Source organism: Podarcis filfolensis (genome assembly GCF_964270895.1).
Source record: "Podarcis filfolensis genome assembly, chromosome: 1".
NCBI classification, from domain to species: domain Eukaryota; kingdom Metazoa; phylum Chordata; class Lepidosauria; order Squamata; family Lacertidae; genus Podarcis; species Podarcis filfolensis.
Window position 1 is genome coordinate 77,296,778 of NC_139604.1, and position 23,902 is coordinate 77,320,679.

The 23,902-nt window shown below is 41.2% G+C and overlaps 1 protein-coding gene across 18 annotated transcripts in view; it reads right to left on the reverse strand.

Moving 5' to 3' along the window:
- The window catches only part of NAV2 (neuron navigator 2), a 523,517-nt gene that overhangs the window by 86,092 nt on the left and 413,523 nt on the right, over nt 1-23,902 (reverse strand). For all 18 annotated transcript variants that reach the window (XM_083593842.1, XM_083593844.1, XM_083593840.1 and 15 more), the window contains one exon: nt 7,168-7,290. In XM_083593842.1, the coding sequence (XP_083449968.1) occupies nt 7,168-7,290 (123 nt within the window). The remainder of the gene's footprint in view (nt 1-7,167; nt 7,291-23,902) is intronic.

Genomic DNA, 23,902 nt, shown 5'->3' on the forward strand with positions numbered 1-23,902 from the left:
GCTGAACAGAAAATAATTCAGAACCTAGTATTATTAAAGATAAAACTCACTCCAGCTACAGAAGCTGAGGCTGCTGAAGAGGCCAGAGATCATCTTGGCTGTGAGTCCTGGAAGACCTGCTCCCTGCCTTGCAGGCCTTTTCCCACCTGGCCTGGGAGAGCAGGGCCCTGACTGATGACTGGCTAACTATAGCTACAAAAGCTGAGGCTGCCGAACAGACGCTTGGGCTGGAGTATTGTTTAGGACTTTTTGTTTGGGGTTGTCACTGCTGCTATTGATACTAATCTTTATTTTAGATCTTACTATGATTTATATGGAAATTGTTTCATTTGGTTGTGCATTTTTAAAAGTTTTATTTATTGTGTATGACTACTTTTATTGTGTTGTAATTTTGTATTTTTTTCAAATTGCAAGTGGGCTTGAGCACTGGTGAACTATGGAAATAAAATGATGTATGCTTGAATAGTTAGACTAAGAAAACAAAAGGTAGACAACAGTGTGAAGTGACAACACATTGAGCTGAATGCCCCACCTGATCCATTACAGATTTTTAAAGTGTTGACCAAAATAATTTAAAGCTTAAATCTTTACTCAGATATACTCAAGTGCTCACTTGTCACCATTTCAAGCTATTCATTGACTGTTCAAATCCTGATATACATCAGTGCAGCCTTCAGCAATGTGATAATTTCCAGAAGGTCAGTAGGTCTTAGTTCCCAAAGCACGTACATCAGTCACATGAGAAGTGATATCCCTTTCAAAAACATCACCATACTTGCTTTTCTTGCAGTTTCTATCAGTGGATCCAAGAACTCAGCACATCACCCGCCGAGGTCAACAATGATGCATATTGTCAAAACAACATGAAAAACTGACGTAAGGACAGTCCTTGGGGGTGAGACTGTACAGATTGGTCCGATACATGTTTATTTGGAAGTCCCACTGGTGCTACATAATAATTCTCACTAAATCTACTGCACCTTAACTTCCAGCCAAGTGTAGTTATGCAGCCTTAGCTTATCACTGTTACTTGAGAGCGCACAATTCACTGACAACTAATTATATTGCATGCCTTCATCCACAAAAGTAGAGTTCATAAGGGTTGAAAATTAGGCACACCCTTCCCCAGTGATTTATCATATATTTGCCTGAATGCTCAAAAGTGCACTTGCTTGTTGTTTGATTGCCTTTACATATGACCTTATTGCCTCACAAGATAGCCAAGTCCGAATGAAAGCTCCAAATGTATGAAACCAGTGTTTGCACTTTGGAAGCTGAACAGATAACCTCAACAACAGGGAAATCCCAAGATAAGAGGTTACTGAAGCAGCTGTCTGGAGACTTTTGTTGATGTTGTTGCCATTAGATATGAAAAGCCAAATAACAGTTTCTGCTCTGTGTCAAAAAAAAAAAAACATTTTACATCCTTCAGCTTGTTTTGCAAAGCACAAAGGACCTGCCTACTGTGCTTAATTTTGGATAGCAAACCTACTTTGCCCACTTGCTCTGCTGAGTTTGAAAAGCCACTACTGTATATGTTAATATTTGCAGTGATCTGGCAACTTCCTGGCTAGATTACTATAATGCATTGTACATGGTGCTGTCCTTGAAAATGACTCATAGGCTTTAATTAGTGTAGAATGCGACTGCCAGCATTTTAAGTGGGGCAGTCAGATGGAATCACAGTGCTTATTTTTCCTGTTTTCAAGTAGGATACATAGAAGAGGATGGCCATAGTTGGATGGAAGGCAGATATAGTTGTACTGTACTACGAATGTCTTTAGTACAAGCCTAATTTCAATGCTCCTTACAAAAAAAGATAGTATTGGAATATTGTGCCCTGTCCATGTCTTTGTAAATGTGCATATATTTTAACTCAACTTTTTGACACAAAGGTTAACGCTGTTGAAAAGGCTGCACTTAAACCTTTATGCTCGACAGAATAGTGCTATCCTATCCACCTTATTGGGCTCTAAAGGAGAAAAAACGGGTCTATAATTTTGGCAGCTAATCCAAACATTGTGGTTGTCAGAATTCTAGCCCTTCACCAGTTTAGAACCAGAAAAGGTTGGCAGGGAGCTTGGAGCACCACAGCATCCAAACAGCTCTTCCTCCAAATCTTGAAGCTGAAGGAAGTTAGGGAATCACTGTCCAGTTGCGAGGATGATCCCCTGCCCCTTCTGTAGTTTTGGCTTTGGGGGGGATGCTGGGGTTCTTCATGCTCATCAAAGGGTAACTCTGGGGTGGGCATACTGAGTTAAGGCATACGAAAAATCTCATCTATAAAATGAAGGCCTTTTCTATTGTTATTGCTAGTCATTGTAACCAGACAATCATCTTTCTAGAATGCAAAAGAACTCTTGATGGGAATTCCCTTTGTTCTTCTTTTTGCATCTGATTTACAAGATAAAAGTTGTCTTTCTAAGGCAGAGGGAGATTATCTCTCCATGCACTCAAGTATAACTTTACTTTGAGAGCAGGGTTGTTTTGAGCCAGCTGATAAAAACCAAACCAGACAGCTACATGAGGAGTGGGATTTTCTGGGTTGAAGGTTTAAGTGGTCCTTTGATTTCTCTGTTACAGCAGCTATAAATATTCATATATTACAGTTTAGGTGGCTAAACTGGGATACATGATCACTTCCAAGGGCCAGGGTGTCAACAAATACCCAGAGATGAAAGCCAGAGAAGAGTAGTGATGCTGCTCTGTAGTCTGTAGTAGCAAAAATACAAAGCGTGTTCTGCCTTGCTGTCTCATAATGGAGCAGCTGAAACAGGCTACGATCTACAGTAAAACGAGTTTAGTTTTACCTGTCTGGCTTTTGTGTTCTTTTGAGCTCAGACATAATCCAATATCCTTCAGTCTTGCTGAATTCAGTGAGATAAACATACCACTAAAAGTTTATATGCCAACATGTTATGGCTTAACTTTGTGGCTGCTTATTTGATGTGTTCAGTATACTTGTATCAGTAATGAATCAGTGATGGGACACCTGTGTCCTTCCAGGTATTGTTGGAGTTCAATTCCCATCAGCCCCAGCCATCCTGGTCAGGGATGATGGGTGTTTTGGTACAACACTATCTGGAGGGCCACAGGTTCCCCATTTCTGATTTATATCCTGTATTGCTTCATCATGAAACTCAAGGCAGCGTAAGTAATGTTCCCTGGCAGTCTCCCATCCAGGCACTGATCACACCATAACCCACTTAGCTTTAGCAAGAGACTGCATCACTTTCCTTAAGATCATGCACCTGAACAAAAATGTTTTTTTATTACATTTGATAATACAGTGGTCCCTCGGGTTGCATATGCTAACCCAGAAATATTACTTCGGGTTAAGAACTTTGCTTCAGGATGAGAACAGAAATTGTGCAGCGGCGGCACAGCGGCAGCAGGAGGCCCCATTAGCTAAAGTGGTGCTTCAGGTTAAGAACAATTTCAGGTTTAGAACGGACCTCTGGAACGAATTAAGCACTTAACCCGAGGTACCACTGTACCCTTCACCAAAATAGCTCAGGTCAATGGACATGGTCCTCTGGTCTCATTTTACCATCACAACATCCCTGTGAAGTAGGTTAGGCTGAAAGAACATTGGAATAGCTGGCTCATACAGAGCGGAGAGTTGAATTTGTGTCTTATTTGGTCCTAGTTTGGCACTCAAACCACAATGGCTTCTTTTGTGAAATGAAAGCCACCTTCCCCCTAGCTCAGATCTAAACTCGTGTTACTTTTAAAGGAGCCACAAGTCTTTTATGAGAGTGTTTGGGATATAATAAAAGTATACCCCTCTTTTATCAAAGATTGGGTATCATGCCCTAGAAGGAACAATAAAGAACAGTCCTATTAGTTATATATCAGATGTTTTTCTACAAGATATATCCACTAGTTCCATCAACTGACTGACTTGTTTGTACGTTGCAGGAAACAATGCTTGATTTCTTTATGTGCACTTACAAGATATCAAAAGATATCATATGATTTGTCAGCTATAAGAATACTACTTTTCACAAGAACATTCAGAAATATGTGTTAAGAGATGGTGGATTAAAATATGGGGGCATGAATGAGAGTTGTGTAGGTGGACCCTACATGCCACACATATATTTAGAGGTAAAGATATACTACTAAAATAAATTTTCCCACACAATGACTTTGAAAGCAGCTGCCCATGTATCCTCTAAGCTTATAAAAGCATGGACAACTTTAAAGGTTAAATTAAATTATAGTCCAACAGTTAGCATAATGAATTATAAACACTCCCTCTCATGATATAGACCTATAATTGCCATGGTTTCTCAGGTCTGGCCAGCTTCCATTTTACAAAAAGTGGAAACTCTACTGTAGAAATGCTAGCAAAGCAGTTAGTCCAACCAGTTTGAACGCAGTATGTTCCATTCCTTTGTCTGAATCCTGTCATCACCTATAGGGATTCAGGTTGTGGATTGTCCTCTGCCCGGCCTCATGTTTTTGCAGTGTAAATACTATTTCAAAGCTGCTGCTAGGCATAACTCATTTGTCCTGCTCTAGTGCATGATGTCCTGCATGCCTTCCTCTGTTTAACTGGCTACAGGCCTTTCCTCCTGCCTATTTCAACTGTACATTTCAGAAGAGTATTTTGTCAAAATTTTGTACAGGCGTCCCCCCTCCCCCCCACTTACTTACGCACAATTGATGTGTGTGTGACCATATATATGCGCGGGGCTGGGTTCTTATTGAAGAAGGTTTAACAACAACAATGCAGCTATAAAACCCCCCCAAAAAGATAAAAGGCCTTTTAAAACAAGAATGTTTTACTAGCCTCCTAAAAGAAGAAAGAGATGAGGCCTGGAGATCCTCAGTGGGCAGAAAATTCCATCAGAAGAAGACAGAAGAATAAGAAAGAAAACAGCGAAGATTCAGAATTTCTTCCTATCCTGACAACCTTTCCCTGTTAAAGGGTGGCACCTGGGAGATGTGCAGATCTATCTGGCAGCTGGTATTTTTCCAACCTTCTTGCGCATTCTCTTTTGTAATGAACACAGGCCTTTGGTTCTAGATTTGGAAAACAGACTTTAATTCTTAGAACTTTGTACCTACACCTATGTCTCAGGGGTGATGTATCCCATTTTGCCACTTGAGGCAAAAGGGGGAAGCGCTGCCCTGCTCCACTGCCTCTGGCGGCCAGCGCTGGTTTCTGGCCAAATATCACCAATTTCTGGTGAGATTTTGCCAGATATTGGTGCTGCTGCTGCTATTTCTCCAGTAGTGATGGGGTAGGTTGCCGTCGCCTGAGGCAGTGGCTTCACTCTACCTCTTAGGAGGGCCGGACCTGGTATGTCTAGTCTCTTTTACCATTCTGTGACCAAAAAAAAGAGAGAAGTCTTTGGCTTGCACAGGTGTTGAAATTAATTAATAACTCCCAGAACCAGGTGGGTAAACCCAACACAGTAAATAAAGAAAAGCTGAAACTATTTTTGTCTGTTTTACATCCTTTTAAAATAAACAAAACAAATCTAAATTAAAGGGGGCTTTCAGATGCTATTCATTGTGAGTGGCGTGTATGCCTGTGCACACAAAAATACAAATAAACTTGTAAGCTCAGCTGTTATTAAGGTAATCCCCATTAACCTAGCAATCAGGCATTAAATTATTTTTCCACATCCAGATCTGCTGGTCTGCTGCAGGGGGAAATGTATCTTGTAAGGGCCATGTTTGATGCTAATACAGTTAATATGGAGAAATCTTCATTCTATCTACAACTAATGAGATAGCACAAGTAAGCTGAGCAGCTGGAAACGAAAGAGCTCCACTGGGGATATCTTAGTAATAAGCCATTTTACTGTGACATTCAAGTCCAGCGTTGGATTGGCTCAGTCTTGGGACATTCAGCTTTATACAGTTTCAAAGGGATATAAATCCAGTCTCTAGAATATTCTTTCATGAATCATGTTTAAGAGCAACTTAATAATGTTTTAATTATAGTTAGGGCTGAGTGGAAATGCCTCTCCAACAAATTTGCCAGCCCTGTTCACAAATTATGTGAACTGGGATGGCTATTTTGGCAGTTTTCAGAATTGGAATTAAGTATTACAAATTATTTTGCAGGGGGTGCTGTTTCCTTTCCCCATCCCTCATCTTTCTAACAGTAATGCTGAATATGCTGTCTACTGCTACCCCCCTCCACCCTTTATGTTTGAAAGTCTAGCAAAAGTGCCACTTGCCACTACTGTGAATGTGGCCAGTTGCCACCATTTTTCTCTCAAATGCCTTACTGAGTAAACCAGCATAACACCACTAGCATTATAATTAGAGGGGTTGAGATGGGGGAGAATATGGTGGCAGACAGTGTAAGGGTTGCTTTTTCCACGCTTTAAAAATCTGTTGACATCACAAGTGAAATTCAATCCAGACACAAAAGTTGTTGAGCCAAAATCTACACTTCTGACATGGGTTGCCATACGTCCTGATTTTCCCAGACATTTAAGCTATTTCCGCCCAGGCACTTTTTCCGATGGCCAAATCCCGGCTATGTCCGGGAAATTCCAGACGTATGGCAACCCTATCATAGGCTGACTTTGGGTATTGGGAAGGATAGAGCTGACTTTGAATAATAAGCAAGTTATCTCTTGGTGTGGCTTGGGAAAAGAGTTTGCTTTTTGGTCTCCAGATCTTATGGACTGGCATGAGGTCAGAAAAATACATTCCCACAGTTTGACTGAAGACTCTGGGGCAGGGTGAGAACCTGCATGGCCTTCTTCAATTGGTTCAGCCATATGGCTTTGTTTTCAGTCAATGTCCCTACACTGCAGACACCATTTATTTATTTATTGCATTCTGAGGTCACACAGTGCAGGGGAAACAGGGTAGATAAAATCTCACCTCTGCCACAAATTCTTCAACAAGCTACTGTCTCTCAGTTTTATTCCATTACCAATTAACCATCGAAATAACTGTCCAGATGTGCTGTCATAGAAAATATGCCTAATTTCCACGCCACTTAAATATCTTAACTCAAGTATCCTCAGAAGATCCTACTCAAAATCACAGCGGCCAAATTCCACTTCCTTGCAATATATTTGCAGGCTATTCAAAAGGCACAAGTTTTCCTTTGTGCTTGTGTTGGAACACAGTTCATAAGAGTGTAAAAATACAGAACGTAAAAATAAAGAATGGCCGGTGCAGGCCTACCTGTCTGCATCGCCCAGGCCCAGCGAGGTGTTGCGTTGCAGAGTTTCCCGTACAGCAGCCATCCCATCCGGAAGTCTGTTTAGCCTTCGAGTGTAAAGGCCCAATCCACCATCTGTCATGTACCTTTGAAAACACCAGAAATACATTTGGGTTGCAGGTTTACCAGATCAGTCAACCTAGCTAGCTAGCTATTCATTTTTATATTATCCTTCACCAAAAAAGTCAAAGGGTAACAATATGATAGAAAAATGCAGGCACATCATATAATCACTAAATTCAACACCGAGAGATGTAAAGTTGGATCACATTTACTTGAAACTAAATTTTGCCAAGGAATAAAACACAAGAGCTTTTTTACACGTTACATTTACCATGAATTCTGTTAAAAGTCAGTTTTAGGGGGGAATGTGGCATGTTAGAAGCATGGCAAAGGTCTTGCTACCTTGATGAACTGAGCTCTGCAGGTGAGGGCCTCTTGCAAATACCATCTTATCAGGAGGTCCATTCTGCACAATATACGAACCAAGCATATAGTATTTTAACATCTACCCTTCGGAATTCCCTTCCTTTGAATATTAGGTGACATCTCTGCTGTCTTTTTTGTGCCTACTGTAGACTTTCCCATGTCGTTCTCAGTTTGCATGTGTACTGGAATTGCTTTTAAGTTGTTTTTATTGTATGGACACTTCTTGTTTGCTGCTCTGGGCTCCTTTGGAAGGAGGGGTAGGATATAAATGTAATTAATTGCTTGAGTAATAATGTCTTCCAACTAGGAATGGACTGATAATATTGTGAGGTTATCTTCATAAGTAAATGGGTAAGAAAACTTATTTTTCAGGCAGGATTATCCTTCCAGTATCTTCATATAATTGAGGATACAGGGTAAAAAGGAAATTCTTCCAGTGGTAGCAGGGGCTGGTAATATCAGCAATAGACCACTCATTGCCACTGGGTGTCATATAGCTTGCGTAACATTTTGGAATTGAGAGGCTCTTGCTTGAAAATGTTGGAATTACTACTGCATATTTTCTGTCATTAAAACACCCATTTCCATGTCTGCAGTATGCAATCACACTCACACATGAACTCTTCAGTCTATTAGCCCGCTATAGCATCACTATGTTCATTTCATGGAATTTAACAGAGTGTAAATTTGTCACACTTAAGAACTTAAAACAAGTTATGAACGTAGTTTATCTCTTAGGAAAAGACAGGATAAAATAAAACACTGGCATTGAAATAAAAGGAGCATCTCTGACAAACAACATTAAAAATGCTTTAAAATGGTTTAAAATGATAAAGTAAGTGTTATTACCATCCTTTACCCCTAAAGGATAAATATCTATATCAAACCAGTCCAGCCGAAATTAAAATACATCTATTAAGCTGAATATATTAAAAGTAAAATAAATGCAAATAATTCATCCAAACACATAGACATGTAAAATATGCTTGGCTATAAGATAGAGATTCCTGCATATATTGTTGTTGTTTTTTGCAAACAGGAGTATGAATGAATAAGCTTATGAACACTGGAGAAAAAAACTCTAAATGCATGGTATATGTGCACTTTTCCCCTTCTTCTAGATTGTTTCCAAATTGGCAATACAATCTAAATGTACATCAAATAAACAATAAGAAAGCAAACAAACTGATAAGCTTTGGTAAACTTTCAATAAAATAACATACTTGACTAAACTGTAACCTGAAGAGCTACTTCCTTCCAATGCAGTTCTGGAAACAGTGACCAAATTATCTGAAGAGGCTGAAGACGTCCTTTAGATTGCAAAGTTCATTGCCACTCACTGATTTTTCTTCTAGAGACTTATCTTTGCCCGTGAGAAAGAGAAAAAGAAGCCTTCCCCCATCACACGGCCAGTCCAAATGATGTTAAAGTTGATAATCTTGCAATGACTAACAGAAAACAACCCTTAGTCCACAGAAGCACTAACCCATTTTTTGAAACCCTAGTGTTATACTGTCAACATTAAGAGACAAAACCTGACTGTGCTGCCTAACTCAATTATTAAGCTTCTCATGCAACAGGAAGGCAAGAAAAAAAGTGCAATGGATGTAAGTTAGCTTTGTGAGTCTCTACTGGGTTCAAGAACAATAGACAATTGCCCCTCCGGGGTTTCACAAAGAGGTTGCTAAGCTAGTTAAACTAGGGACAGGGCTATTCTCAGTTCTGCTTTGTCCATGGGGACAAGACACAATACTTTCTCTCAACTGCATAAACAAGGAGTCCAGTTTCAATGGCACTAATAGAAGCTAGCTTGCCACTAGTCCTCCATTCATTTATTTGTCAGGAGCTTACAAAAATCAACCTTAAAAGTGGAAGAAGAAAACTCAGCAGTTATGTAACAGACCGAGTTAAAAGTGCTCATATTTAAGGACATTTCATTCAACATGGAATAAGTGCCGCAGAGAACATATATACTAATATAAACAAATACACACGTATATTCCACAGTAACTAACAGGTTTGCCACCAAGGCAGTATTTAACAGAATACTGCAGCCATCCTAATGGTCTGATGTCTTCTTTCCATGCACATTAAAACACCTTTTCGTTGCGTTCACACTTAATGTATTTAGATGTATACAGTTTTAAAATCTCAGGTGCACATACAAAATGTGTACTAGACAAGTCAATCAAATTTGAGAATACTGAAACCCTGTTGATTTCAGTGGGGCAGGCAAGCACATGCTTAAATCTCTCCACTGATATCAATCAGATTTTGGCCAACAATCTATGAGGCTAGACTTTGTCCAATCAGTTAATATACATTTTAGAAATAAACAAAAGCATGCGTGAACTCCATTTCTGTTATTCCAGCTACTGCTTACCCTTCCCCTCAACAGAGTTAGCTTCTCCTGCCTAATAGGCAGATCCTTTCTTGTTTATAGACATTTCCATCTTATCCTTCCAGTTCCTATTCACTTACAACCATTTAAAAACACTAATATAACCACAACCCTCTTTTCCTGCACCAGCAACGTTTGCTACGGCTCTACATTGCATTGAAAAAAATGAAACACTGAATGAACTTTGACTTCCCCACATGTCACAATGACAGGGCATTCCATCCCCAACCCCCCTTTGGGTAGTTGGTGCCTATTTATCACCACCCTTCTGGACATACATGTTGGAACAGGAAAGGAAACAGAACCTCATGAGTATATCTTAAGGAGGTTCAAATCAGTGGAATATCTCCATATGAAAGAGAGAGAGAGAGAGAGAGAGAGAGAGAGAGAGAGAGAGAGAGAGAGAGAGAGAGAGAAGCCATCTTTTTAGTTTTCATTATTTTAAGTGAAACACTTGTGCCTCTTTTGGCAGACCTATGCAGACAGAGCACATGAAAAAGAAAAGTGGCTCCCCAAATGTGCGCATGTTTATGGTCTAATCTATCTGCTTGTCCGAAAACAGCAGCAGCCACCATTCTTCACTATCAGGACATATTTTGTACCCAAATATATGATTAAAAATAACAGTGTGAATAGCTATGAATAATGTGCTGTTCTGCTTCCTGCAACAATAACACCCCCCTCACCAGGATACGTTGTGTGTATTTCTGTGTAGGTATCTTAGATTTTGCAATTAGCAAAACTATTGGGAAAACAGAGCAAATGAACTTCTCATACCCAATAAAGCTCTCCTTCTTAAGGTTGTCATAAATGAAGAAGCTCTTGATTTGGGGTTAGGGCCAGTGTGCCAGAGGAATTGTAAATAAGAAGTTCCCCCATTTGCTCTGCTGAATTATTGCTCCACAGAAGCACAGCTTTTGAGGGGGAAGTTTACTTAACTTTGGCAGGCAGGTTACGACAAAGTCTGTGACCCTCTAGCACAACAACAAGTTGCAACATGTATTGGAGATATTAACATAGATTTGAATGATTGGTTATCCAAAATATATTCCACTGGGATATTTATTGAACTCATCTGTGGAATCCTCATACAATCATGAATACAAACCACCAGTAGATGAAAATAGATTATGGACATATTATTGCTACCTGGTTATCAAGGGACGCGGGTGGCGCTGTGGGTTAAACCACAGAGCCTAGGACTTGCCGATCAGGTCAGCGGTTAGAATCCCCGCAACGGGATGAGCTCCCGTTGCTCGGTCCCTGCTCCTGCCAACCTAGCAGCTTGAAAGCACATCAAAGTACAAGTAGATAAATAGGTAAACTGGCGGGAAAGTAAACGGCGTTTCCGTGCGCTGCTCTGGTTCGCCAGAAGTGGCTTAGTCATGCTGGCCACATGACCCGGAAGCTGTACGCCGGCTCCCTTGGCCAATAAAGCGAGATGAGCGCCGCAACCCCAGAGTCGGTCACGACTGGACCTAATGGTCAGGGGTCCCTTTACCTTTACCTGGTTATCTAGTCTAGTAATTTATTTTATTTTTAAAATCTCACTATTCTAGTGCAAAAACACCAATATATTTTTTTATAACACATAACATTACCATTTCATAAAACAATTGCAAGAAAGAGGTAGTCATTAAGCACTGTGATGCTTAGATGCTTCTGTTTCAGAACTTCTTCACTATCAATCAAAAACCACCTTAGAGAACCAGAGTGATATAATGAACAAAATGTGCCAGTTTTTCAGTCAGCCTCAGTAACTGTGTCTTTAACAGCAGCAGCATGCAAGAATAGCTGCCTTCTTTTAACCAAATGTAGAAAAAGATTATCACTTATGGATGGTTACATAGGAAGCTGCAGTTAAAATAATGTCTACAGAGGCCTGGTTCCCACAGTCATGCTAAGCCAATTCACTTTGTTCCTTTCCAGTCATTTTGCTGCTACACTGAGCACAGGGTCATGGCTTAGCTCTTCCAGACAAAGCCCAAACTGTAAACTCTACAGGACAAATCTCGGGTTACAGTTTGTGGTCAGACTCTGGAGAGAACTGAACCATGAGCCAAGGTTCAGAGTGCACATTAAGCCAAACCATGGCTTACCTCAGCACAGTACAGCAGCAACAGCAGCAGCAGAGGTGCAAAGTGGCTGCAGTCTCATCTTCCAGAGCCCATGTGCTCATTTAGGCTAAGCCATGGTTTGCCTTAGCATAAAGTGCAAATTAGGCCAATGTAGATTGAAACGTTGATAGCTTTAGGATTGGACTGGAGAAGTATGGATTAAAATCCTGCTCAGCTGTCAAGCTCACTGGGTGAATTTAGGCTACTCAACCTAACTACCTCACAGGGTTCCTCTGAAGATAAAGCATGATGGCTATATTCTACTTCCAGAGTCAGAAGCAATATGTCTCTGCATACCATTTGCTGGCAGATACAAGTGGGGAAGAGTGCTGTTGTACGAAGATCCTGCTTGCAGGGTTTCCATAGGCATCTGATTGACCGCTGTAAGAACAGGATGATGGGCTAGATGGACCTTTGATCTGATGGCTTTTGTGTTCTTAAAGTAACTCAACACACACTGCCTAAACCCATTTGAATATTGGAAAGTGCAAATGACACACTGAGGCATTTTAGTTTTAATGCATTTGGGGAGCTAACCCAGAGAAGCCCTTAAACTTTTGTGATTTCTATGCAAATTATTAAATTTCAGCACTTTCTCAAAACATCTAAAGGGTGTAGTTTAGCATAGCTTAAAAATGGCAGATGGGGATGACCGAAATTAATTAATGAATTACCAAAAGAATTATCTGATTCATTTCCCTGATTATCTCAGGATTTTTCTCAATGACAGTGCTATTCTACAACTAGTAATGGATCATAAAATTCATTTTCTACAGTTGCATTCAGTGTACAACCTTTATTTATCCAACTGTTATTAACAGAGCATTAAAAGGACTTACCGCAAATGGAAATGCAACCTCATACATATATATATGCTTTTCTAGGCAAAAAGTGGGGGGGGGGAGAATGCTTCCCCCCTCCTCTGTTCCCAATTTACTGGCATAAACCAACTGCTTCTGAGTTCCCTTGGCAACTTAAACTCTTGAACTTTTCTCTCCTTTTGCCAGCTGCTTGCACCTCAAACATTTTGTTTGGTACAGCAAAGCCATTCCAAGTCATTGTTTTTGTTTTTTAAAAAGATGCCTTAAGTAAATGCTTTTCACCCCTACTTCCATTCACTGAACGAGATCAGGTACAGTAGGTTTCACTTTAGCAATCTAAATCTTGCCTATCTTTCAGTTGCCAATTTACAGGAGCACCTGACATTATCTAATGCAGAATCAAACCTGTTGAAAACATTTTACGAAGAGATGACAACAGCTGGAGGAATTGACTAGACCTTCTCTGTTATGGAGCCAACATTCTGGGATGTGCTTTTGGGGGAGGTATATAAATGATGGCTTACACTTTCAGATGGGATGGAAGATAGTTTGAGGGAAAGTGCATCAAACAGCAGTATTTCTCCAAATAACTGCAGGATAGATACAGATTGTGGCTAAGGTCATGTGTACACAGCTTCAAACACCAACATTGGGAGTGTGCTGGAGCCGGAATAACTGGCAATGTGTACACAGCCTAAGTTTTTATTACTATTTTGTCATCACTTCTCTCCTGTTCCCTCCTCCTCTGGTGGTTTTATGTTTGACTTGTGTTTTAAGTTATTTTCTTCTATTTATAAATATAATTCCTATTAAGGTGAACAAAGAAAGTTGAATGTTTGAACCCATGTTTACTTTGTTCTAGTCTGCCTGGGTTAAATCCAGTGCTAACATGCTGCTTGAAGAATGGCTTTTGATCCAGCACAGACGTCGGCTGACATAAAAAATGAGAGGTGGTTTTCTGTGAATTCATCTTCCCTCTGCAGTGCTACCTTTCATGCTGTTGTGGAGGGTCCTCCAAACCTAGGATATTTGTCACATGGATTTTTTACTCAGCAAAATTTATATACTGCTCTCTCTTTTTTTAAAAAAAGAAAAGCTAAGCAGTGTATATAAAATAACGACACCACAGATAAAATCAGCAAATTTTTAAAAACAAGTATATGTAACTAAATTATATATCTGAGTAGGATTGCTGAAATAATATTTTTTCTTAACACAGTATAGCAAGGGTGCCCACCACATGAAAAGATATGACTTCTAACTGTGGAATGAACATTATATGGAACTTGTAGAGGTGCAAGTTCCACAGCTTGAAGTGGTCAAGTAGGCAAGTATGGAGCAAGGCAATCCTTCAGACAAACTGGTCCCAAGCTGGTATGGGCTTTAAATACTAATAGGAAAACTCTGATTTGGGCCAAAGTTTGGAGGAGGTCAGGGGAGTCCACACAAAAATACAGAAAATATTCCCCTTTCTCTAATGCCCTCCTTTGATATTTGGCCTCCTACAGGGTGCCACTGAAATTTGAAAGACCAAAGTCCTGATGACACCCACCTGATGTCAGGTGAGGTGAGGTACAAACACAGCTACAAAGGAAAAACTAGGAGCTTAGAGTGAGCTCCTAATTGTTCCTTTGCAAGCAGGGATGCTTATTTAATATGCTGTGGTTTTGGCTTGGTTATCCATTAAATCACAATTGGCTTCCCAACTGGAATGCAGCAGGAGTTGGATCTGGAAGTCCATGTGGTAACTTTAAAGTAAGAACCTATGCTGGCCCACAAGGATTGCTGTGTTAAAAGATGGGCAGCAGTGCTCAAAAAAATGAGAGAGCAAAGCCCCATAATTTCTCTAGAACTACTGGAAACCTGACACGTCAGTTCAGAATAGTTTTGTTTTTCTTTCTTTTTTTTCTTGGCTAAATTTCTGTGCCAAACCATATTTTATTCCCTTAGTCTGTCAACCCATCCGTCTTAACTGACCACCATCTCCTTTCAACTTGATCTTTCTGGACAAAGAGTAGCATGTGAAGTCTGCCCACAAGTTTTGTCAATGTGAAAACTAAGAAATATATAGCCAGATGGCTAGGGTCAATTCAAGTTTCAGTCTACAAAACTTGAACTGATGAATGAAGTCAGGCAGAGTGTAGTTTGGTCATGAACTTGTCCATGGCTTTGTTGTCACAAGGCCACAGTGTTTAGTCAACTCCAAAGACCTTCTTTGAGTACATATCCACTCAACATACTCTAAGCATTAGCTTTTAATCTAATAGTACAGTCTAGCCTTGCTATGTGGTATCTTAGATGAGCTTCAAACTGCATAAGAAATGGTTTTGTAAGCGGCATAGTCTGAAAAATAAGCTTACAGGGAGGGAAGACCTATGAGGAAAACAACTGAGACAAACAAAGGTCACTGAATATTATGACAGGGATGTGCAACAGTCCCTTGTCCTGTCAGAGCCCCCACAGAAAAGATCACTGAGTCACAAATCTTCAGGAGGCACCATCACATGCCTAGAACATGAATGAAGGATATCTCTTTGGAGGAACGTTGAGACATTCATGTCCCAGTCCTCCATTGTCTTTGAGCTCCGCTTCACAAGCACACCCAGCTGTATGGGAGCTGTTTCACTGTGACACGATCCCCCACAGGTGGAGAAAGTGTGTGAATACAGTGGTACCTCGGGTTAAGTACTTAATTCGTTCCGGAGGTCAGTTCTTAACCTGAAACTGTTCTTAACCTGAAGCACCACTTTAGCTAATGGGGCATGCTGCTGCCGCCACACCGCTGGAGGATGATTTCTGTTCTCATCCTGAAGCAAAGTTCTTAACCTGAAGCACTATTTCTGGGTTAGCGGAGTCTGTAACCTGAAGCATATGTAACCCGGGGTACCACTTTATTAACAATCATGATGGTGGGGTTTATCCCACCCAGTCAGCATCCTGCTAAGAATGATGGTGACAACTGGGCTGAAAGAACCCATGTTCTTTCACATTGCTGGAATAGGAAATGGGATAGTGAGTATGAAACATAACAAAAGTATAATGCCACTTTCATTTTATTTGTTTATTAGATTTCTATTGCACCATTTCTCCAAGGAGCTCAAGGTGGTGGTATACATGCCCCCCCCCAAAAAAATAAATGAATGCCATACAAAAGTTATTACTATTACTGTAAAAAATAATACTTCTACAATGTGTGTGTTTGTGTATGTATATACCTAAAAAACCTTATCAAAAATAGAACCCAGGGTCCTAAAAACACATGATACCTATTATCCATTAATGCTATGTTGGCTGGTGATTTCTAGGTAGGAATTTCAATACAAAGGATATCAAAACATAACAAACTTTAAGAACTTGGTACTTGTTAAAATATATGTTCACTGGATTGCATAACAATAGATGCCATTGGGATTGAATAAGATATATCTTAGGTCAAACAGAGCTTCAAAATTTATCTCCATAATAATGAGGTTATAATGTGTTGCCCACCTGCACCCCCCCCCCTTTAAAAAATATATTCAGCTGAGGAAGGTTAAGAACAAAGCGACTTTTGCCTAGAATCGGTTTTCAGGCCTAGTATCTCCCAGCTTGTTGGAAATGAACAGAGATGAAACTGCACGCACCCATTTTTCTGTATGGCCAGGGGCAAATAAACTTCCAATGACCTCACAGTGGGGAGAGATTTGAATTAAAATTGAAAGCTCAGGTATGCTAAAAATGAAATAACCGGCCTGTTTTTCTGTTATCCCTTTTCAGGCTTAGCCAGAAAACAAGTACTGAAGAGACAATATTGGTTTTACTACCTTGAGGAATCAAACAATGGAAAATCTCAAACAAAATATGCAGTCCGTTGAATTCCACTGGCTTGCTGTTCTTGATCACATTTCCCTCTAGTGGACAGATCCAATGTACAGTATTGTAGCATGCAGCAAGCCTTTCACTGAAATGGCAGCAGCATGGGCTCATTAATTTATTGCCTATATATTTACAGTGGTACCTCGGGTTAAGCACTTAATTTGTTCCAGAGGTCCGTTCTTAACCTGAAACTGTTCTTAACCTGAAGTACCACTTTAGCTAATGGGTCCTCCTGCTGCCGCTGCACCGCCGGAGCACGATTTCTGTTTTTATCCTGAAGCAAAGTTCTTAACCCGAGGTAATATTTCTGGGTTAGCGGAGTCTGTAACCTGAAGCGTATGTAACCCGAGGTACCACTGTGTATCACTTTTCATTACACGAGACACACACACACACACACACACCCCAGACTATTTATGCATAGCATTGAGAACAATCTCCTGCTTATCACAAATACGGATCTAGCTCTGATCTTGCAACAGCACCAGTATCTTGAGAGCTGTCTCAAACCCTAACCCTCAGAGCTGACGCAATGTAATGGAGTGTATGGTGGTGAAAAGGGAAGTATGTGCACTGACATTCTGGAGACGAGTTAGCAGAAACCCCCAAAGCCAGCCTTTCTGTCCCACTGTGTATTTAGTTGCAATGCTTCAATATTTGACAAAATCAGCAGAAAGCCTGCTCCAACAGAAAGCAATTCAAACAGACACCACATTCAGAAAAGATAACGTAAATGACATTGTAATTATTATTAATCACGTTGAAATCATACAGCCATATACGGTATATAAGTAGAGTTTTCAGCTCTCTTCATTAGTCAGCGAGATCAAGTCCTGTTCCTCTAAGCCAAGCTGTTTAATGTTACTGTGCCTTTTGAACTGACGAAGTTGTACTAATTTATTTTTAACACTGTTGAGGGGCCCCGGTATGAAATACTGGAAAGGTTACAAAGTTCAAATTGCACTTGAGTTGGATTACACTGCAGTTCAGCCTTCACCAAGTGAGATTTGTTAGCATTAGGATCTAAGCCAATTGCTTCAGAGTTTTGGACCCTGAAAATCTTCCGCACACGTCTCAAGGCAACAGACAAAATGCAATAAAACAAACCCACAGAAAACAGCAGATAAAATGTAAAAGCAGTACCTAGTAGACATCCGTGGCAGAGACCTATTCATCCAGCTCAGAAAGCTCGTCAGAACAAATATATCTTCACTTGATTACAGAAAGTGCAGAGATCTTTGGAACTTGCAGGAGAAGCTCTACTGTGACTCACTGGATATATAAGGGATATGGCAGTCTCTCAAGTAACCTGGTCCTCAGTGACATAGGACCTTATATATTGGTGCCAAAACCTTGGCCCATAGCAGATTGGCAGCCAGTGCAAATCCTACAAGCAAGGTGTTCTATGCCAGTGGTAGTTTGCCACTACAAATAATCTGTTCTACACCAGCTGCAGTCTCTGGATCATCCTCAATGGTAGCCCCACATATAGAATACATTGCAGTAATCCAATCTTGGGGTTACCAATGCATGGTAATTGTGGTCAAACTATCCTGGTCACAGCTTTCTTCCCAATTGATGTTGAGAACAAGACACCTGTGCCTCCAATGACAGATCTGAATCCAGGAGCACCCCCAAACAACACACTTGCACCATCTAGGGCAGGCAAGTCAACTACCTCCTAAACCCGGAAACCACTCACCCACAAAGGCTCCATCTTGCCAGGATTCAGCTTATTAGCCCTCATCCAGCCTACCACTGCACCCAGACCTGAGCCTTCTCTGCCATTCCCAGTTCAGATGTTACAGAGAAGTAGAGTTGGGTATCATTGGCATACCAATGATACCTCGCTCCAGATGACCACCCACAACAGCTCCATGCAGATGTTAAATAGCACTTGAACAGTAGTGCTGTGTGACACCCTGTAAGAAGATAAAGAGTGCCTGCTATCTCAGGCCAATGGCCCATCTAGTCCAGAATTCTGTTCTCACTGTGGGAAACCAGCAAGCAGTATTCAAGCACAGGATTGCTCTCCCCTGCTGCGGTTTCCAGCACTGTATCCAGAAGCATTTCTGCCTCCATATGTGGGGGCAAAGCATAGTCATCATGGTTAATAGCCATTGATAGCTGTCTCCTCTATGAAGCTGTTTCATCCTCCTTTAAAGCCAATATTAAAAGGTTAGCTCAGAGGGAGGAGGCTGAGAAACACTCAACCAATGCTACCTTCTGGAGCCATGGTAGACCAAAGAGAACAAAGAACAAAGAACAAAGACCAAAGAGATGTCTAGCAAGAGGAACAGGATCACACTCCCTACATCCCTCTTCTGATAACAGTTCATTCATCAGGGCAAGCAAGTCAGATTCACTCCTGAGCCCAGAGTAGAATGGGCCTATATAATCATTTTCATTCAGGAATGTCTGCGGCTGCATCACCATGTCTTTTTGAGTATCTTGCCTGAAAGGGGGGTATATGTGATCAGGTTGTAGTTGTTAAATACCATTGGGTTAGGCACTTATTTTTTTGGCTTACTAAATTCTATAGAATGCCATATACATTCATGGACAGGTAGGTGGTATGGTATCATTATTATTTATATTCCTCCCCTTTTAAAAACCCCTAAGCTTCAGCAACCCAACATTTACAGCATGATGAGTACAAGGGGGAAAGGGAGGGAAAGAGCATGATGAGTCAATGTATAGAGATGAATATAAAAGGCATTCACCCTAAGCAAAGATTAAATAAACTCTCAATCTAAAGTGGCAGGTGGAAATGTACAACTGATGCTTTCCAGACAATATTGACATGAACAATGAGACTGATATGAAGCATCCATCACAAGGGGCACCAGACACACATCAGAATCTTGCTCATGTTACTCAACACTCAAGCAAATCCACGCTCTATCTTGCTTCACAAGCACTGCTACGTTCTTATCTCCACCCAAACAAATCTAACATATTCAAACTCAACTTGTGACCTACTTCAACAACCACATATTCAGTATGGGCTTTCATCCTCTAGATCAATGGTTCCCAATTAGCTAATTACTGAGGACCCCCTATTTTTCAAAAGTGAAGTCACAGACCCCCTGCTTTTGAAAAATGTTGATAACTCTATGGTAGTTACCTCTGCAAAGCATTTATTTAAAAAACAAGAAGAAGAGTTTGGATTTGATATCCCGCCTTTCACTCCACTTCAGGAGTCTCAAAGCGGCTAACAATCTCCTTTCCCTTCCTCCCCCACAACAAACACTCTGTGAGGTGAGTGGGGCTGAGAGACTTAAAAGAAGTGTGACTGGCCCAAGGTCACCCAGCAGCTGCATGTGGAGGAGCGGAGACGCGAACCCGGTTCCCCAGATTACGTGACTACCGCTCTTAACCACTACACCACACTGGCACAAAATGTGTGGTAGCCCCTATTAAGCAATGGATTTTAGGTATACTAAAAAACAGACTAGGGCTGAGCGATATCTGGTTTTCAGCATCATGATATACCAGCAGCTAAACATTGCATATCATGATGTCTGAAACAGGAGATCAGGCGTGCGGATGAGGGAAGGAGCAGTCACAGAAATAGCATTTACCACCATTAATGCAATGCAGCAGTGGCACAGGCATTCTCTGGGGCCAGCTTACCTGCAATGCCTTATTCTGAGGAGGGGCCCCCAGTTGTGGTGGTCTGAAGAGCACAACTGCCAGCTGCTTTCCACTAACAGTAGAAAGACTCTAGGGTGAATGAGGGCGAGTCACAGTTGCTGCCACCACTGCTGCCACCGCAACATTAATCACAGTAGGCAGAAAAGTCGGCTGCCAGCCAACCATGCTGGTGACAACAACAGGCAGCTTCACAGACAGCAGATGGAAAGTGCAATTTGCCAAGACGCACACCTCATTATACGGTTGGCCTTGCTCACAAATCCTTGAATTTTTAAGGGGGAAGGGACATCAACTGATAGCTGAGTGATGCTGCTCCTTTAACGTTCTCTTGCAGATGCAAGCAATTGGGAAGCACCTCCTAGTGTTTACATTCAGAAACCTGTACCCTCTGGCCCAGGGTGTAATTAAGGAGCTCATACATATTTTCCAATGTCCTGTGAATCATCAGATGTTCACACACATACTTAGGTGGAGACAGAGTTGAACTGGTTGTAAAATTGATGTGATTACATTTGTATAAAACAGAAATTAGTACAGCTGTGAAAAGTTGGGTGCCCCGTATGTACCCTGTGCAGGTTTCACATGCATGTTATCACGTGCTGGGCTTAGGAACTACAGTCAGACATTGCACATCCAAGAGAAGATGTAGTCTGAACTGCACTGTGCGAATGGGATGCGCTTTCTGATGTGCATTCAAACTTACATCCCAATCCACTTTTTTTTAATGCATCACTAGTTGCACATTTACAGCTTGTGTTACACATGAGTAGGGCTGGATTTGGCATACTCAGTCTAAAGAGAAGATGGAGATACACAAGGATCTTGTTTATATCCCCTCTCTACGTTGCTTGGCTGTGTTGATTTCTGGTATCTATGGCAAGGCAACTCCCCTGGGTGGGTCAATCAGTTTCAGAACAAGCACCTGTGGCCTCCTAAGGTTTGCAGAGGCATACAAGGTCATAGATATATTCAGATATTTACAAACCAAGAAGAATTCAATTCCTTCTAACCTCAAGATACCAAAATTGCTGCCTGCCAGAACTTTGCTTGGACAGACCTGTAAGTGAGGCCTCACAAAATTTCCCATGACCCAAGATAGATCAGCGAGGGATCTGAGAACATGTGGCTGCAATGGTTTATCTTGGCCACTGGGTTTGTTTTGGCTGTAACAAATATTTTGGCTCACTTTCCTATCTAGTTGCCAGTAAAAACACAGATACTTGCCATTCTGAGAATGACAGTGGAGCACATGCCAGCTGACAAAAGGGCATTCGTACTGTAATTTTTTTTCAAGCCTCCTGTTATTATCTGTACACCAAGACACAGCAAAGAATTTGTACACATTTGTTCTGCTGCTTCTCTCAAGCTGTTTTCATACTAGCCCCTCTTCTCACTTTTAAGTGCACTTGTGGGGAGGAAGAAACCTTTTTCGAAACCTACTTAATTAATCCTGGAAGCAACTGTTCTTTGCTCCTCAGTTTAAATCAGGGCAACATGCTTCTGCCAATTAACCAAGGCTAGTGTGCAACTCCTTCTGTCTGCCTGATATATCAGTGGTTTTTGCTCCAACCTCTCGTTTCACAAGATTTCTTGCAAAAGACAACCACAATTTTTCTCCCATTTCAGAAAGTGAGCAGCGGCCAAGCAAGAAAAGACTGTTATAGGGGTTACATGAGTAGAAGGAGGGTGTTGCAACATTTGCATCAAGGAATTAATGGCAAGCCTCATCACTGCTTTTTTTCAAAGAAGTGCTGCTCCACATTTTGTGCAGTAGAGGCACTTTCAGCATAGACACCATGAGCGATGCTCAGAAGTGGGGTATATACCTGGAAACAAATGAGAGATGTGCAACTGACATGCTTTAGGAACCACTATTGAAAATACCTGGCCAAATAAACAAAAGTTCACCTAGTTTAGCATTATGGCCACATTAACACTATACATTTAAGGTGCTATGATACCCCTTTAAACAATCATACCCCCACCCCTGAATTCTGGGAACAGTAGTTCGTTAAAGTTGCTGAAAGTTGTTAGCAGACCCCTTCCTTGCAGAGCAACGATTCTCAGAGATCCTTGTAGAAAAGGGTTGATTGTTAAACCACTCTGTAAACTGTAGTTCTGTTAAGGGGAACCTTAACAAACCACGACTCCCAGAATTCTTGGGGGGAAGCTATGGCTGTTCCATTTGTATAGTGGTGCTTTCAGTGTAGGATGTGAATGTGGCCTATGTTTTCCTCAGTAGACAGCCATCTCTTCTGGGTACTCTCAAAGAGGGCATGAAACAAATTGTCCCCATCATCTGGTACTCTGAGACATGCTGTTTTCAACATATGAAAACCAAAGCTGACTGGCATGGGGAGAAGGTTGTGTGATAGGGCAGAGCCATGGAGCTGTCCTCTTTACACCAGTATTCTTGCAGCTTACCCAGACAGTGCTGGGGTGGAGTAGGGTGGCGGATATGCCAGCAGAACCAACCTGGAGGCACTCCCACCTGTCCATGCATCTACACAGTTACAGCCCTGACCTTGCTGCCACCCTGTTCCACCCCAGCACTGTCCAAGCTGCACTGATGCTATGCAGTGCTACCCAACCACACCAGCTGTTACTGCATGCTTTCCCCCTGCAAGCCACATGATGGGTACATTGAAAATACACCTGAGTGAAACACGCAGGATTGTTTCCTGCACATCTAATTGTGCAGATGTGCACAGCGACATTATTTCTCTCGCAGTGAGAAATATGGCTTCCTCGTTTTCTCTTGTCGTGTGTTGCAGATGTCCAAAAGCCATGTCTCATGAAACTGATGCTACAGAAACATCTGTTTGCACTGCAGGCAACCCTCTTCCAGCAGTATTAGGTGCCTGCATTGTTCGCTAAGGTAACACCCTTCCCCTAGAGGCGGAAGAGTTTATGTCCCATAACAGTTTTTGAGATGTTATCCAATTGTGTCATTGCAACACAGTACTGGAATGCTGCCTTCCTCTGGGGCAAACATGAATATGAGCTTATATATCAAATTAAAAAGTCCAAAATCAACACTGCTGGGATTGAGTTTCCCTGCCCCACTGCTACAATATCTTGATTTCAATTGCTTCTAAGCAAATATGACATTTGCTTATCCCCAAAACACCAACAAGCTCATATTCAGTCATTAATCTAACAGTCCAAGGGGCTTGCCAATGGATATGAGTAACTATCAATCTGTCATTTTATTAGGCACAGAGCCAGAGAGAGGGAGTCTAGCTTGGCTGGCTGCTGGTAGAGAAGGAGTATTGGACTATACAGACCTTTGGCCCAATCCAGGAAAACAATGCAATTGTGGAGTATAATTATTTCTCTGCATCTGTTAATGTTTAACCTAGAAACTCTTTCATGAGCACCAAGATAATTGCTGAAACATATACCGTCTACTTAACAC